The sequence below is a fragment of the Salmo trutta genome, chromosome 2 (genome assembly GCF_901001165.1).
Source record: "Salmo trutta chromosome 2, fSalTru1.1, whole genome shotgun sequence".
In the NCBI taxonomy this organism is placed as follows: domain Eukaryota; kingdom Metazoa; phylum Chordata; class Actinopteri; order Salmoniformes; family Salmonidae; genus Salmo; species Salmo trutta.
Window position 1 is genome coordinate 20,954,308 of NC_042958.1, and position 12,790 is coordinate 20,967,097.

General features: G+C 41.5%; 1 protein-coding gene across 2 annotated transcripts in view; it reads left to right on the forward strand.

Annotated features, from left to right (window-relative positions):
• Window positions 1–5,772, forward strand: part of olfm3a (olfactomedin 3a) — a 30,664-nt gene extending 24,892 nt beyond the window's left edge. For both annotated transcript variants that reach the window (XM_029698081.1, XM_029698090.1), the window contains exons 4-6: window positions 2,246–2,465; window positions 3,907–4,013; window positions 4,434–5,772. In XM_029698081.1, the coding sequence (XP_029553941.1) occupies window positions 2,246–2,465; window positions 3,907–4,013; window positions 4,434–5,111 (1,005 nt within the window). In that variant the 3' untranslated portion in view covers window positions 5,112–5,772. The remainder of the gene's footprint in view (window positions 1–2,245; window positions 2,466–3,906; window positions 4,014–4,433) is intronic.
• The last annotated feature ends 7,018 nt before the right edge of the window (window positions 5,773–12,790 follow it).

Sequence of the window (12,790 nt, forward strand, 5' to 3'; positions counted from 1 at the left end):
TTCAACCGCCGTGTCTTTGTGAGATGCAGAGTAGGTGAACGGATGATCTCCGCATATGTGGTTCCCACCGTGAGGACTTGAAGAGGAGGTGTGATGGTGTGGGGGTGCTTTGCTGGTGACACTTTCTGTGATTTATTTAGAATTCAAGGCACACTTAACCAGCATGGCTACCACAGCATTCTGCAGTGATACACCCAACCTCAACCCAATTGAAATGCTTTGGGATGAGTTGGACAGCAGAGTGAAAGAAAAGCAGCCAACAAGTGCTCAGCATATGTGGGAACTCCTTCAAGACTGTTGGAAAAGCATTCCAGGTGAAGCTGGTTGAGAGAATGCCAAGAGTGTGCAAAGCTCTCAAGGCAAAGCGTGGCTACTTTGAAGAATCTAAAATCTAAACTATATTTGTTTGGATCATCACTTTTTGGTTTCTACAATGTAGAAAATTGTAAAAAAAAAAAATGAATAGGTGGGTCAACATTTTTTACTTGTACTGTATATACACTACTGTTCAAAAGTTTGGGGTCACTTAGAAATGTCCTTGTTTTTTAAAGGAAAGCAAATTCTTTTGTTCATTAAAATAACATCAAATTGATAAAAAATACTGTGTAGACGGTCTCAACGTCGACAGTGAATAGGCGACTCCGGGATGCTGGCCTTCTAGGCAGAGTTCCTTTGTCCAGTGTCTTTGTTCTTTTTCCCATCTTAATCTTTTCTTTTTATTGGCCAGTCTGAGATATGGCTTTTTCTTTGCAACTCTGCCTAGAAGGCCAGCATCCCGGAGTCGCCTCTTCACTGTTGACGTTGATTCTGGTGTTTTGCGGGTACTATTTAATGAAGCTGCCAGTTGAGGACTTGTGAGGCGTCTGTTTCTCAAACTAGACACTCTAATGTACTTGTCCTCTTGCTATTCTGGTTAGAGACAGTTTGCGCTGATCTGGGAAGGGAGAAGTACACAGCATTGTACGAGATCTTGAGTTTCTTGGCAATTTCTCGCATGGAATAGCCTTCATTTCTCAGAACAAGAATAGACTGACGAGTTTCAGAAGAAAGTTATTTGTTTCTGGACATTTTGAGCCTGTAATCGAACCCACAAATGCTGATGCTCCAGATACTCAACTACTCTAAACAAGGCCAGTTTTATTGCTTCTTTAATCAGAACAACAGTTGTCAGCTGTGCTAACATATTTGAAAAAGGGTTTTCTAATGATCAAATTAGCCTGTTGTAAACTTGCATTAGCTAACACAACGTGCCATCGGAACACAGGAGTGATGGTTGCTGATAATGGGCCTCTGTACGCCTACGTAGATATTCCATAAACAATCAGCTGTTTCCAGCTACAATAGTCATTTACAACATTAACAATGTCTACACTGTATTTCTGATCAATTTGATGTTATTTTAATGGACAAATAATGTGCTTTTCTTTCAAAACAAGGAAATGTATAAGTGACCCCAAACTTTTGAACAGTAGTGTATATACTTCTCCATGTACCCATATTTCACTTTATTTTCAACACCCCCTTTTTTCCTCTACTCCACTTTTCCTCTTCCCTCTGGCTCAGCCTGGCCTCAGCCATACAAAGCATACTATATGTATTTATTTAGACCTCCAAGATGTATGATAATGTGCTAATGGTCTAGTTAATTTAACAGAAACGAAAGTAGGGAGGTTTGTCAAGGAGGATGGTTGGGTGCATATTGCGACTGTCTAGCAATACAAATGTTCTGTGTTCGAGAAGCGTAGGGGACAAGTGTAACATCATAGCTAACCCTTCCTTTAACCCTTATTCTAACCTTAACCCATTTCACCTAACCTGCTACTTGAATTATCCTAACCTTTGTCGTTAGTTCTTCTAACCACCAACATAAATTCCCCCCTTAATTCTCCTTTGTCGTTACCACGCAACACGCAACCTGGTCTCAGAAAAAGACATATAATACTATACATCAATAAGTTACATCATCCAATTAGTATGCTATTGTAACACTGGGTAAGACATATGATACTATAAATCCTCTAATTTCGATCTTAATGTAACATAATGTAACGAAATACAGTATATCATACTAAATGGACAAATGTACGTACCAAATCCCACAAATTTCCTTGAGACAAGGTTGCATGGCTTCCTATCACCGCTCAGAAGGTGTGTTAAGTGTGCCTTAAGTGGTTTCTATCTCCCCTCTGGGATTTCTCTTAATCCAGGCCATTCTGCCTCTGTCCTGTGCCTGTCTCTGCTCCAGGAGCTCAAGGAGAAGATGGATGAGCTGCAGCCTCTGATCCCTGTGTTGGAACAGTACAAGACAGACGCCCAGCTCATCTCCTCCTTTAAAGAGGAGATCAGAAACCTGTCCATGGTGCTCACAGCTATCCAGGAGGAGATGGGGGCATACGACTATGACGAGCTCTACCAGAGGGTGCTGAGACTGGACAGCAGGCTCCGCAACTGCATGGGCAAACTCAGTGAGTAGAACCAGATCAATGCATGGGCAAACTCAGTGAGTAGAACCAGATCAATATCAACTGCATGGGCAAACTCAGTGAGTAGGACCAGATCAATATCAACTGCATGGGCAAACTCAGTGAGTAGAACCAGATCAATGCATGGGCAAACTCAGTGAGTAGAACCGGATCAATATCAACTGCATGGGCAAACTCAGTGAGTAGAACCGGATCAATATCAACTGCATGGGCAAACTCAGTGTGTAGAACCAGATCAATATCAACTGCATGGGCAAACTCAGTGAGTAGAACCAGATCAATATCAACTTCATGGGCAAACTCAGTGAGTAGAACCAGATCAATATCAACTGCATGGGCAAACTCAGTGAGTAGAACCAGATCAATATCAACTGCATGGGCAAACTCAGTGTGTAGAACCAGATCAATATCAACTGCATGGGCAAACTCAGTGGGTAGAACCAGATCAATGCATGGGCAAACTCAGTGAGTAGAACCAGATCAATATCAACTGCATGGGCAAACTCAATGAGTAGAACCAGATCAATATCAACTGCATGGGCAAACTCAGTGTGTAGAACCAGATTAATATCAACTGCATGGGCAAACTCAATGAGTAGAACCAGATCAATATCAACTGCATGGGCAAACTCAGTGAATCATCCATTGTGTATTTATGGCTCACTCCACAATAACTGTATATGGAGAAAATCAAGAATTCCTCACATAAAGAATTCCTCACAGTGTTGTATTTCAATGGGTTTGGAGACTCTGAAGAGACAAAATCAGGATGAGATCTTTTAACGAGATCAGTTTTACCTGCTGTATATAATCTACTATTTTACTCTACCTGATCTTAATGGGAAAAGGGATGAAAGGATCTGATTTATAAAAGGTAATGGCATAATGGAGATCAAAGATTGAGTATCTTGATATAAACGTAATATTGAACAACATAAATAAATAACTGAGAGCTAAGCATAGATAATATGATAGAATCTTTTATCGCTGCGGTTTCCATACTCAAGCACAGTTACACTGTAATATCCATAAACAAGAAAATGACTATGTTCTTTCATCTGTGAATTAGTTGGAACCTCAAACACATTACTATGCATGTGCGTTTGCATACGGTGTTATGTGTGTGTTTCCATGTTTCTGCAACTCTGCAATACCATGTGGGATACGACAAGCAGTACTGTAAAGCCCAGTATTAGTAAACAGCTTTCGCATGTAGTCAATACCTACTGCCAATTGATTGAGTCCGATATGATTGCCTTAGGCCTTAGACTTGAGTGTACGTGTTTCTGCCAGCCTGCTTTTAATATGCACAGTGTTGTTGAGTAAACTCTCCGGTGGCACAGGCATGAAATTGGCTTGAGAAATCTATTTAGAAGAGGAGGAAAAAACAGTTCATCTTATCGCTGCATTTCTTTATTAACAGCATGTGGGAAATTAATGAAAATCACTGGACCTGTAACAATAAAGACATCTGGCACCCGGTTTGGGGCATGGATGACTGATCCACAGGCCTCTCAGAGAAACAACAGGGTGAGTTATGGGATGGGAGTGGAGGAGGTGGAAGGTGACTGGGCGTCTATGTTGGTGATAGCTCTTTCTCTGTGCGTGTCTCTGTTGACTACATCTCGGTTTTGTTTTCAGAGTATAGGGCAGGATTTAGAACAATAATCTAATATTGTCATGACCAAACATCATGGTGTTGATTTTCATATAAGGCTGTTTCTGGGGATATTTAATTGCTTCTCTGATGCAGAGTATAATAAAATTTGATTTATAAGGCATGTGAAGTGGTTCATATGTTATATTCATAAGGGAGATGGAGGAAAAGGTGACCTTTTCGTAAAGATATGTTTGCATGTTTGTTGCATGTTTATTCAGTCTGTGTTGAGTGTGATAGACATCAGTTTGTGGTTTTGACTAATTCCTGCTTTTCATCTTTCTTTGACATAGGTCTGGTACATGGACAGCTACACCAACAGTAAGATTGTCCGTGAGTACAAGACCATGGAAGACTTTGTGGCTAATGTGGTGTCTCGAACCTACAACCTTCCATTTAAATGGGAGGGAACCGGTCACGTGGTATACAATGGATCCCTGTACTACAACAAGTATCAGAGTAACATCATCGTGAAGTACAGTTTTGAGACGGGTCGGGTGCTGGCTCAGCGGGCTCTGGAGTACGCCGGCTTCCACAATACCTACCCCTACTCCTGGGGCGGATACTCCGACATCGATGTCATGGCCGACGAACTGGGCATGTGGGTGGTGTACGCAACCAATCAGAACGCGGGAAATATCGTCATTGCCCAGATGGACCCGGACACCCTGGAAGTCCAGAAGACATGGAACACGGAATATTCCAAACGGAATGCGGGGGAATCCTTTATGATCTGCGGAACACTCTACATCACCAACTCTCACCTGACTGGTGCTAAGGTTTACTACTCATATTCCACCAAGACCTCCAGCTATGAGTACACAGACATCCCCTTCCACAACCAGTACTTTCACATGTCCATGTTGGACTATAACGCCAGGGAGAGGGCGCTCTATGCCTGGAACAATGGACACCAGGTGCTGTTCAATGTCACTCTGTTCCACGTCATCAAAACCGAAGATGACTCCTAGAAGAGAAATGAGAACAAATGTCAATGTCCTCATATGGATACCATACAAATGAGAACAACAACTCTCAAAGAGAAAGCACCATCGTTTGTGATATACAAGGGACCTTGTACTAACTCCCTTGTTCATGTTTTTTCTTCTCCGCCCTAAAATGAACTGTGCTGTCTTTACATTGCCATTACTTGAAGAAATCACCTTTTTGTATTTTCTGGGCCAGAACACTTGAACACGGACAGAATGGCATTCCGTTTCCATTCTTCCTTTTTTAACTTCTTACATCGCTGCTGAAAAGACGACTTTTACTGTATGGCCTTACTCACTGCTGTCTTTTGGATCGGTATCAGCCGAAGGCTCTAGATTGCTTTTGTGCATGAATGTCTGACATTTTGTCTGATGTAGTTTCTGATGATGTATTAGCTACGTTTCTGTTCTAGACATGTCCTTTAGTTGTCACAGTGTTTGTGCTGATGTCTATTTAAAGTATTTTAACCGGGGAGGTTGAAGATCATCCCCTCCAGACTATTTGCTGCCATGTATGTAGAGGTCATTTATAACAAAGCAAAATGGACAGTCTTATCAACTTATTAAAAATATTGCAGTAACAATTTTATGTCTCTATGTGAGAGTTAAGTCCATATTTTTTATAAAATACTGTATCATAAAAGCGTATCCATTTTTATTTGACCATGTTTAATAAGGCAGTACATACTCTTATAGTAAAAACTGAAATGAACCAATCCAGCACCAAATAAATCCTATGCTTTTATCTTGGCCTGAAGATGTTGCATTTTGATATCTATTCTGCCTGTAACATTTTTTGAGATGTGTGACCAAAAATATAACTGAAAAAGGAAAATATCAGAGGAAAACATCAACATCTCTATGCCAAGATAAAAATAGCTAAGCTGAAAGAAATCATATTATGAAGGCCCCATTTATGAATGATGATGATGGTGGGGATGAAGGTGATGTCTTGCGAATATTGAAATTGTAATGTTTCCATTTCTAAGGCTTTTTCATTTTTAACATTTAATATTTAAGTCATTTAGCAGACGCTCTTATCCAGAGCGACTTACATCTGATGGGCTGAGTGCTATCCTATGGCATTCCAATCAGGAAGTTCAGGAACAGGCAGAAAAAATCTGGGATGATTCCCCACTAGTCTCCACCCTCTGCATCCACTCATTAACTGTAGCTCGTATTCTGTCACCAATACTGATGGACACACACCATTTCTGACAAAAATCACAAATCTGTCTGGTTTTACAATAGTAGGCTTACCACTTGGCCATGAGACGGACTACATAATTTACCACCTCTCTCCCTCCCCCTGCCCAAACAGTAAAGTGCCTACCACAATCATGAATCCTTATCGATTCCCCATCTAGAGTCCTCCGCTACAAGTGTCACCCAGGGTGAGCATCTCTTCTCCCCGCTGTCCCCGCTCCCACCGCACTCAAAGGAAGAAAAAAAATCCCCACACATCAGCAGGCCTGTATTAAATCAGAAATTGCTCTTCCAGAAAAGTTGATTAGCATAGATTTTCCCACCTTTTCCCCTCTCTATGTGTCTATGTCTGGTTCTGTGGAAGGGAGGGAGGGAGGGATGAATGGATAGAGGGAGGGCTATCGTTCACAGCGTTGGGATCGTAACGTCAAACGCTGTCAGTTTGACTGCTCATGTCTCTATCTGTGCTCATCAAGGTACTCAGTAAAAAATACCACGCATCAAGATGCTCAGTAAAAAAACACCACGCGTCAAGATACTCAGTAAAAAACACCACGCGTCAGGATACTCAGTAAAAAACACCACGCGTCAGGATACTCAGTAAAAAACACCAGCGTCAAGATACTCAGTAAAAAACACCACGCGTCAAGATACTCAGTAAAAAACACCACGCGTCAAGATACTCAGTAAAAAACATTTCAAGATACTCAGTAAAAAACACCACGCGTCAAGATACTCAGTAAAAAACATTTCAAGATACTCAGTAAAAAACACCACGCGTCAAGATACTCAGTAAAAAACACCACGCGTCAAGATACTCAGTAAAAAACACCACGCGTCAATATACTCAGTAAAAAACACCACGCGTCAAGATACTCAGTAAAAAACACCACGTGTCAAGATACTCAGTAAAAAACACCACGCGTCAGGATACTCAGTAAAAAACACCACGTGTCAATATACTCAGTAAAAAACACCACGCGTCAAGATACTCAGTAAAAAACACCACGCGTCAAGATACTCAGTAAAAAACATTTCAAGATACTCAGTAAAAAACACCATGCGTCAAGATACTCAGTAAAAAACATTTCAAGATACTCAGTAAAAAACACCACGCGTCAAGATACTCAGTAAAAAACACCACGCGTCAAGATACTCAGTAAAAAACACCACGCGTCAAGATACTCAGTAAAAAAAAACACGCATCAAGATACTCAGTAAAAAACACCACGTGTCAAGATACTCAGTAAAAAACACCACGCATCAGGATACTCAGTAAAAAACACCACGCGTCAGGATACTCAGTAAAAAACACCACGTGTCAAGATACTCAGTAAAAAACACCACGCGTCAAGATACTCAGTAAAAAACACCACGCGTCAGGATACTCAGTAAAAAACACCACGTGTCAAGATACTCAGTAAAAAACATTTCAAGATACTCAGTAAAAAACATTTCAAGATACTCAGTAAAAAACACCACGCGTCAGGATACTCAGTAAAAAACACCACGCGTCAAGATACTCAGTAAAAAACACCACGCGTCAGGATACTCAGTAAAAAACACCACGCATCAAGATACTCAGTAAAAAACTTGACCGCTCACTGGGTGCTATATCTAGCGGGATCATTGAGTCTTTGTTCTCTATTTTCTCAGAGAGAACAGTAATCTATTACATCTAAAGTTTGTCATTCTGTATGGGGTTGGATGGAAGTCTAAATGACCTATACTATAAGTAAAAGCCATTGTCTGCATTGAGGCAAATACTACAAACCCACACTCACTAAATGGCACTCTGTTCCGCAATCAATTCTGTAATGATAATTCTCCCCAAGTGGAAGAGTTCTATCATTCATCTATGATTAGTTGGATCACATATTGCTTTTCATCTGATACTCGGAAATGAAGTTGAATAGATCCTACTTGGCAGATCAGATGGACACTTTCCATATCCTCAGGTTACCTACCTGACAGACAAGAGACTTTGAAGCACTGTATGATAATGACAGAGCGAGGTAGACATCAAAATAAGATCTCCCCTAGCTGCCTCTCCTGTATCAACAACCCTCATCACAATTCTTGAGGCAACATAAATACATGTAGGTCTATCTGGCATCGGGCCATCTTATTGATGTATGCTGCCTGGCGTATACTCAAGTTGTTGACCACAGGGCAGGGTCTACTCCCGTATAGCCTCTCAATGGACAGACTTGGACTCGTCAGTATGAAAATTGCATGGTTACTGTATCTTATGACATGTCTATATTTTTTTTCTCTCTACATGGACAAACAGTAGTAGTCTAAAGTGGGTCCTTCATTATGATTATGTAGTCCCTCTTCTAAGCCTGATTGGACACACTTCCCGCCAGGACGATGTCGGGTGTGAGGAGAGTGTTGTGGAGAATATCAATTTGCATTTATCCGTTCATTTGGAGGTGCCTTTGCAGACGAGGCTTCGCCTGCTCGCTTGCTGTTCCATTTCAGCTAAATGAATAGTTCTCAGGAAAAAAAGTAATTTTGTTCACCGGCGGTAATGACTATCTGATATCTGTCAATAGTCATACAGGCTTCATAATTCATCTTCAGAAGTCCTGATTCCACATCAGTGAGAGGGAGCAGAAGTCCTGATTCCACATCAGCGAGAGGGAGCAGAAGTCCTGATTCCACATCAGATAGAAGGAGCAAAAGTCCTGATTCCACATCAGCGAGAGGGAGCAGAAGTCCTGATTCCACATCAGCGAGAGGGAGCAGAAGTCCTGATTCCACATCAGATAGAAGGAGCAAAAGTCCTGATTCCACATCAGCGAGAGGGAGCAGAAGTCCTGATTCCACATCAGCGAGAGGGAGCAGAAGTCCTGATTCCACATCAGATAGAGGGAGCAGAAGTCCTGATTCCACATCAGATAGAGGGAGCAGAAGTCCTGATTCTACATCAGTGAGAGGGAGCAGAAGTCCTGATTCCACATCAGATAGAGGGAGCAGAAGTCCTGATTCCACATCAGCGAGAGGGAGCAGAAGTCCTGATTCCACATCAGTGAGAGGGAGCAGAAGTCCTGATTCCACATCAGATAGAGGGAGCAGAAGTCCTGATTCTACATCAGTGAGAGGGAGCTGAAGTCCTGATTCCACATCAGTGAGAGGGAGCAGAAGTCCTGATTCCACATCAGATAGAGGGAGCAGAAGTCCTGATTCTACATCAGTGAGAGGGAGCTGAAGTCCTGATTCCACATCAGTGAGAGGGAGCCCAAGGAGTTGCTCCAGATGCTTCACAAGTTATCTACCACAATCTCTCCACAAAAGTTTGATGATAGATCTAGTAGCTTGAAGGACTCTTTCTGAAAACCCCTAGGAATCTTTTCCACTTTGCTTTATTCTTTTCAGTATGGTGTGCCCCACATTCACTAGCTTTGGGGCCTCGCCTCACAAATTGCTTCAAAAGTAGGGTTGCTAATGCTATTGGGGGAATAGAGTGATTTTATGATCCTGTCATTTTCTTGAAAGGACAGAGGGTATAGTGTGCTGGCCAACCAGCTGGTGGTGGTGAGGTCTGCTTTAATGACAAACCAGCCATTCCCTGATCTATTGAGAATCAAAACGAAAGGAAGAATCGAAAGATTTCTTTGATAAAGGATAATCACATTCTGAATCCTCTTCTCATCTCCAAAGCCCTAACGTAATACACATTTTATTACTGGAACCCAGTACTGAGACACTGTGAGAGACGCCCACGAGTTTTCCCCCCTTTTCAAACTGCAACAACGCTATTAACTGTCTGAGTGCTGTAGTCTAGAGAAATCAAATGCTAAATCCTCTCTTTTTTTATCCAAAATGCCTTCCCTTTCCCCTCCGTAGTAACCTGGGAGTTTCAGAGCTACAGACAACAGCAGGGAAAATTACCCTCGCGGAGAGAAATGACCCGAATAGACGGAGGGTCTTTGTACTGTGTAATTACCATGTCATTTGGTGGAGTTGTGTGTCTGCTCTGACTTGACAGGCTGCTGGCATAATTGAGACGGGATATGAATACTGTCCACCTTTGACAGAAAGATGAGAGAAGAGCTGTTGGGAAGGAGAGGGAACAGAGGGGATTAATGAAATATCTCACTACATATAGGCAAGACATGAGTTACATATCACACTTCAACATACACATGTAAAAGATTCATGACAAGTGTTTGGGTGAGTGTGTGTTGTGTTGTGTTGTGTGCCTGCGTGCGTGCGTGCGTGCGTGCGTGTGTGTGTGTGTGTGTGTGTGTGTGTGTGTGTGTGTGTGTGCGTTATTGTTTTTGCTGTGTTGACTTCACCATTAGCAGTTGAGAGAAACAAAGAGTTATCTCAAATACCCTTTTAGCCGAGGGCACAATCCAACACCCATTATAAAAGTCATTTTTGATTGACCTAACGCTGATTTTCACTCATTCATTTGACCAAATTCAAGGGATGCAGAGAGGCAGAAAGGCCAGTACACCGTCATGATTATTCTCCTGTCAACCCGTGTTCCGTAGCTGTGGTGTTCAGGCAATTGCAGCAATTCAATCACACCAGCTAACCAAAGCAATTCAATCACACCACACCAGCTAGCCACAATCATTCAAAACTAAATCAACAGCAAGGCTGCATTTCATTTCATGTTGAAAAGCGGTTTGAAAATCCAACTCTGATTACCATATCAATCATAGGACCTTGCTAGTTTTCTTTCTGCTATCTAGACTAAGTTCGCTTGGGTTTGTGTTAATGGTATTGTATTCTTTGTGACGCCTTCCTTTCAACCTAGTCTTGGTTAGGGGTGGACTACTGTCTGCAGTACATATCAAGTTATGTTCTTTACTGGCGTGAAGGAAAATACGTCTTCGGAAATGGAGAAAAATAAGTTTTAGTTCAGCAACCAATATGATATGATGAAAGAACTGAGCTTCCACTGTGAGGAAGAAAGACCCCTCACAAGAGGTTTCGCAATCCAAGCAATAACAACAATTCTAATGGCCTATTAGTGTTGTTATTAGTAGTACTGTAGCGCAGCATTCTTTCTATAACTGTCCATTATATCTTTGAGGCCGTTGTCGGTCTTCCTGTTAGCCAAGAGGTGCCTTGCCCTTGAGTGTGTGGTAGAGATACTATGTGATGAGAAGATGAATGTGTGTCCCCTCAGTAGGACAGCCAGGTGATGAGATTTACATCATTAAAGAGCCAGAGGGGAGAATGAATTAACCCAACACACACTGACTGGTCATAAATCACTGTCTATACAGGCCATCTACACGCCAGTCACTCTAAAAATACGCAGACACCTATACCCAGAAGAGTCTTTTCGTTTCAGAGGGACGCTGTTTATCATGTAGGTTTATGGTTTAAAACAGTTATAAGCAGACCCAATAAAGTAGTCACCAATATTGTGAGGGGAAATAACAGTATAGTCTATTCTACCATGGAGTTGACAGTTTCAGTTTAATATGAAACAGCACATTAAAACGCATCTCAATCCCATTATAACAACAGGCCAATGCTGGCTAATTCATCCCATTTAGATGCATTAGATTTAAGAGCCTCTCTATTAAATAGAGTTTTATGAAGTATTTTCTTCCTGCGTTGTATGGCTGTGGAGGGGTTGCTGGTAAGCACCTGGCACCAGTTCAGCAATAGGCTGATGTCAGAGAGGACGGATACTTAGAAATACAATTACTAGAACCGAACATTCCCATTCAAGTCAAACTGTGGTGGTCCGAAGGGCTTTAATATAACCACTCTAGTTAGTATAATTCTATGCATCTAGCCTCTCTTTCTCTCTGTAATATAATTACTGGAAATATAATTACTTTAATTACCATAGTAATAGTAATTAATAAAATTACTAGAACAGACATTACCATGCAAGTCAAATTGCCATGGTCTGAGAGGCCCGTTCTAGAAATTATATTTCTACGGCTGGATGGATGCTGGAGGAGGTCCAGCAGGCAGCGTCCAACGTTGATGATGTCAGGACAATTGCAGCCAGAGGGAAAATCAATGGTGGGTCATGAGAGGTCACTGGTGTCTGTTAAACAAGCTTGGATTCTACTAGCCACATATCTGTTTCTGTCTTGCTGTACATTGTACAACACTGTTAGCTGCTACTTGTTTTAACTTTAAATTTGACTTTCTCCAAACGTACGTTTCCACTTAGTTAATTGGAGGAGAGAAATACAGATATCACTATAATTAATCACAATGTGACTACAAGGCTACGGCTAACCATATTTATCAGTTTTTCTTCTTGCCGTTATGAAGTTGACCACACATGGGCTTTTCTCACCGGTATTTTCCTTACCTCTCTACTGCCTCTTGATGAAGATGTACTGCAGTACAGAGTAGTATCCTGATAATGTAACTAACCAGCAGGTTATAAAAGTATGGCCATATAGATAAGATTACAGTGTGAGTTGATTAACCTTTTGGCCATGGCTTTATCAGCAGAGTAA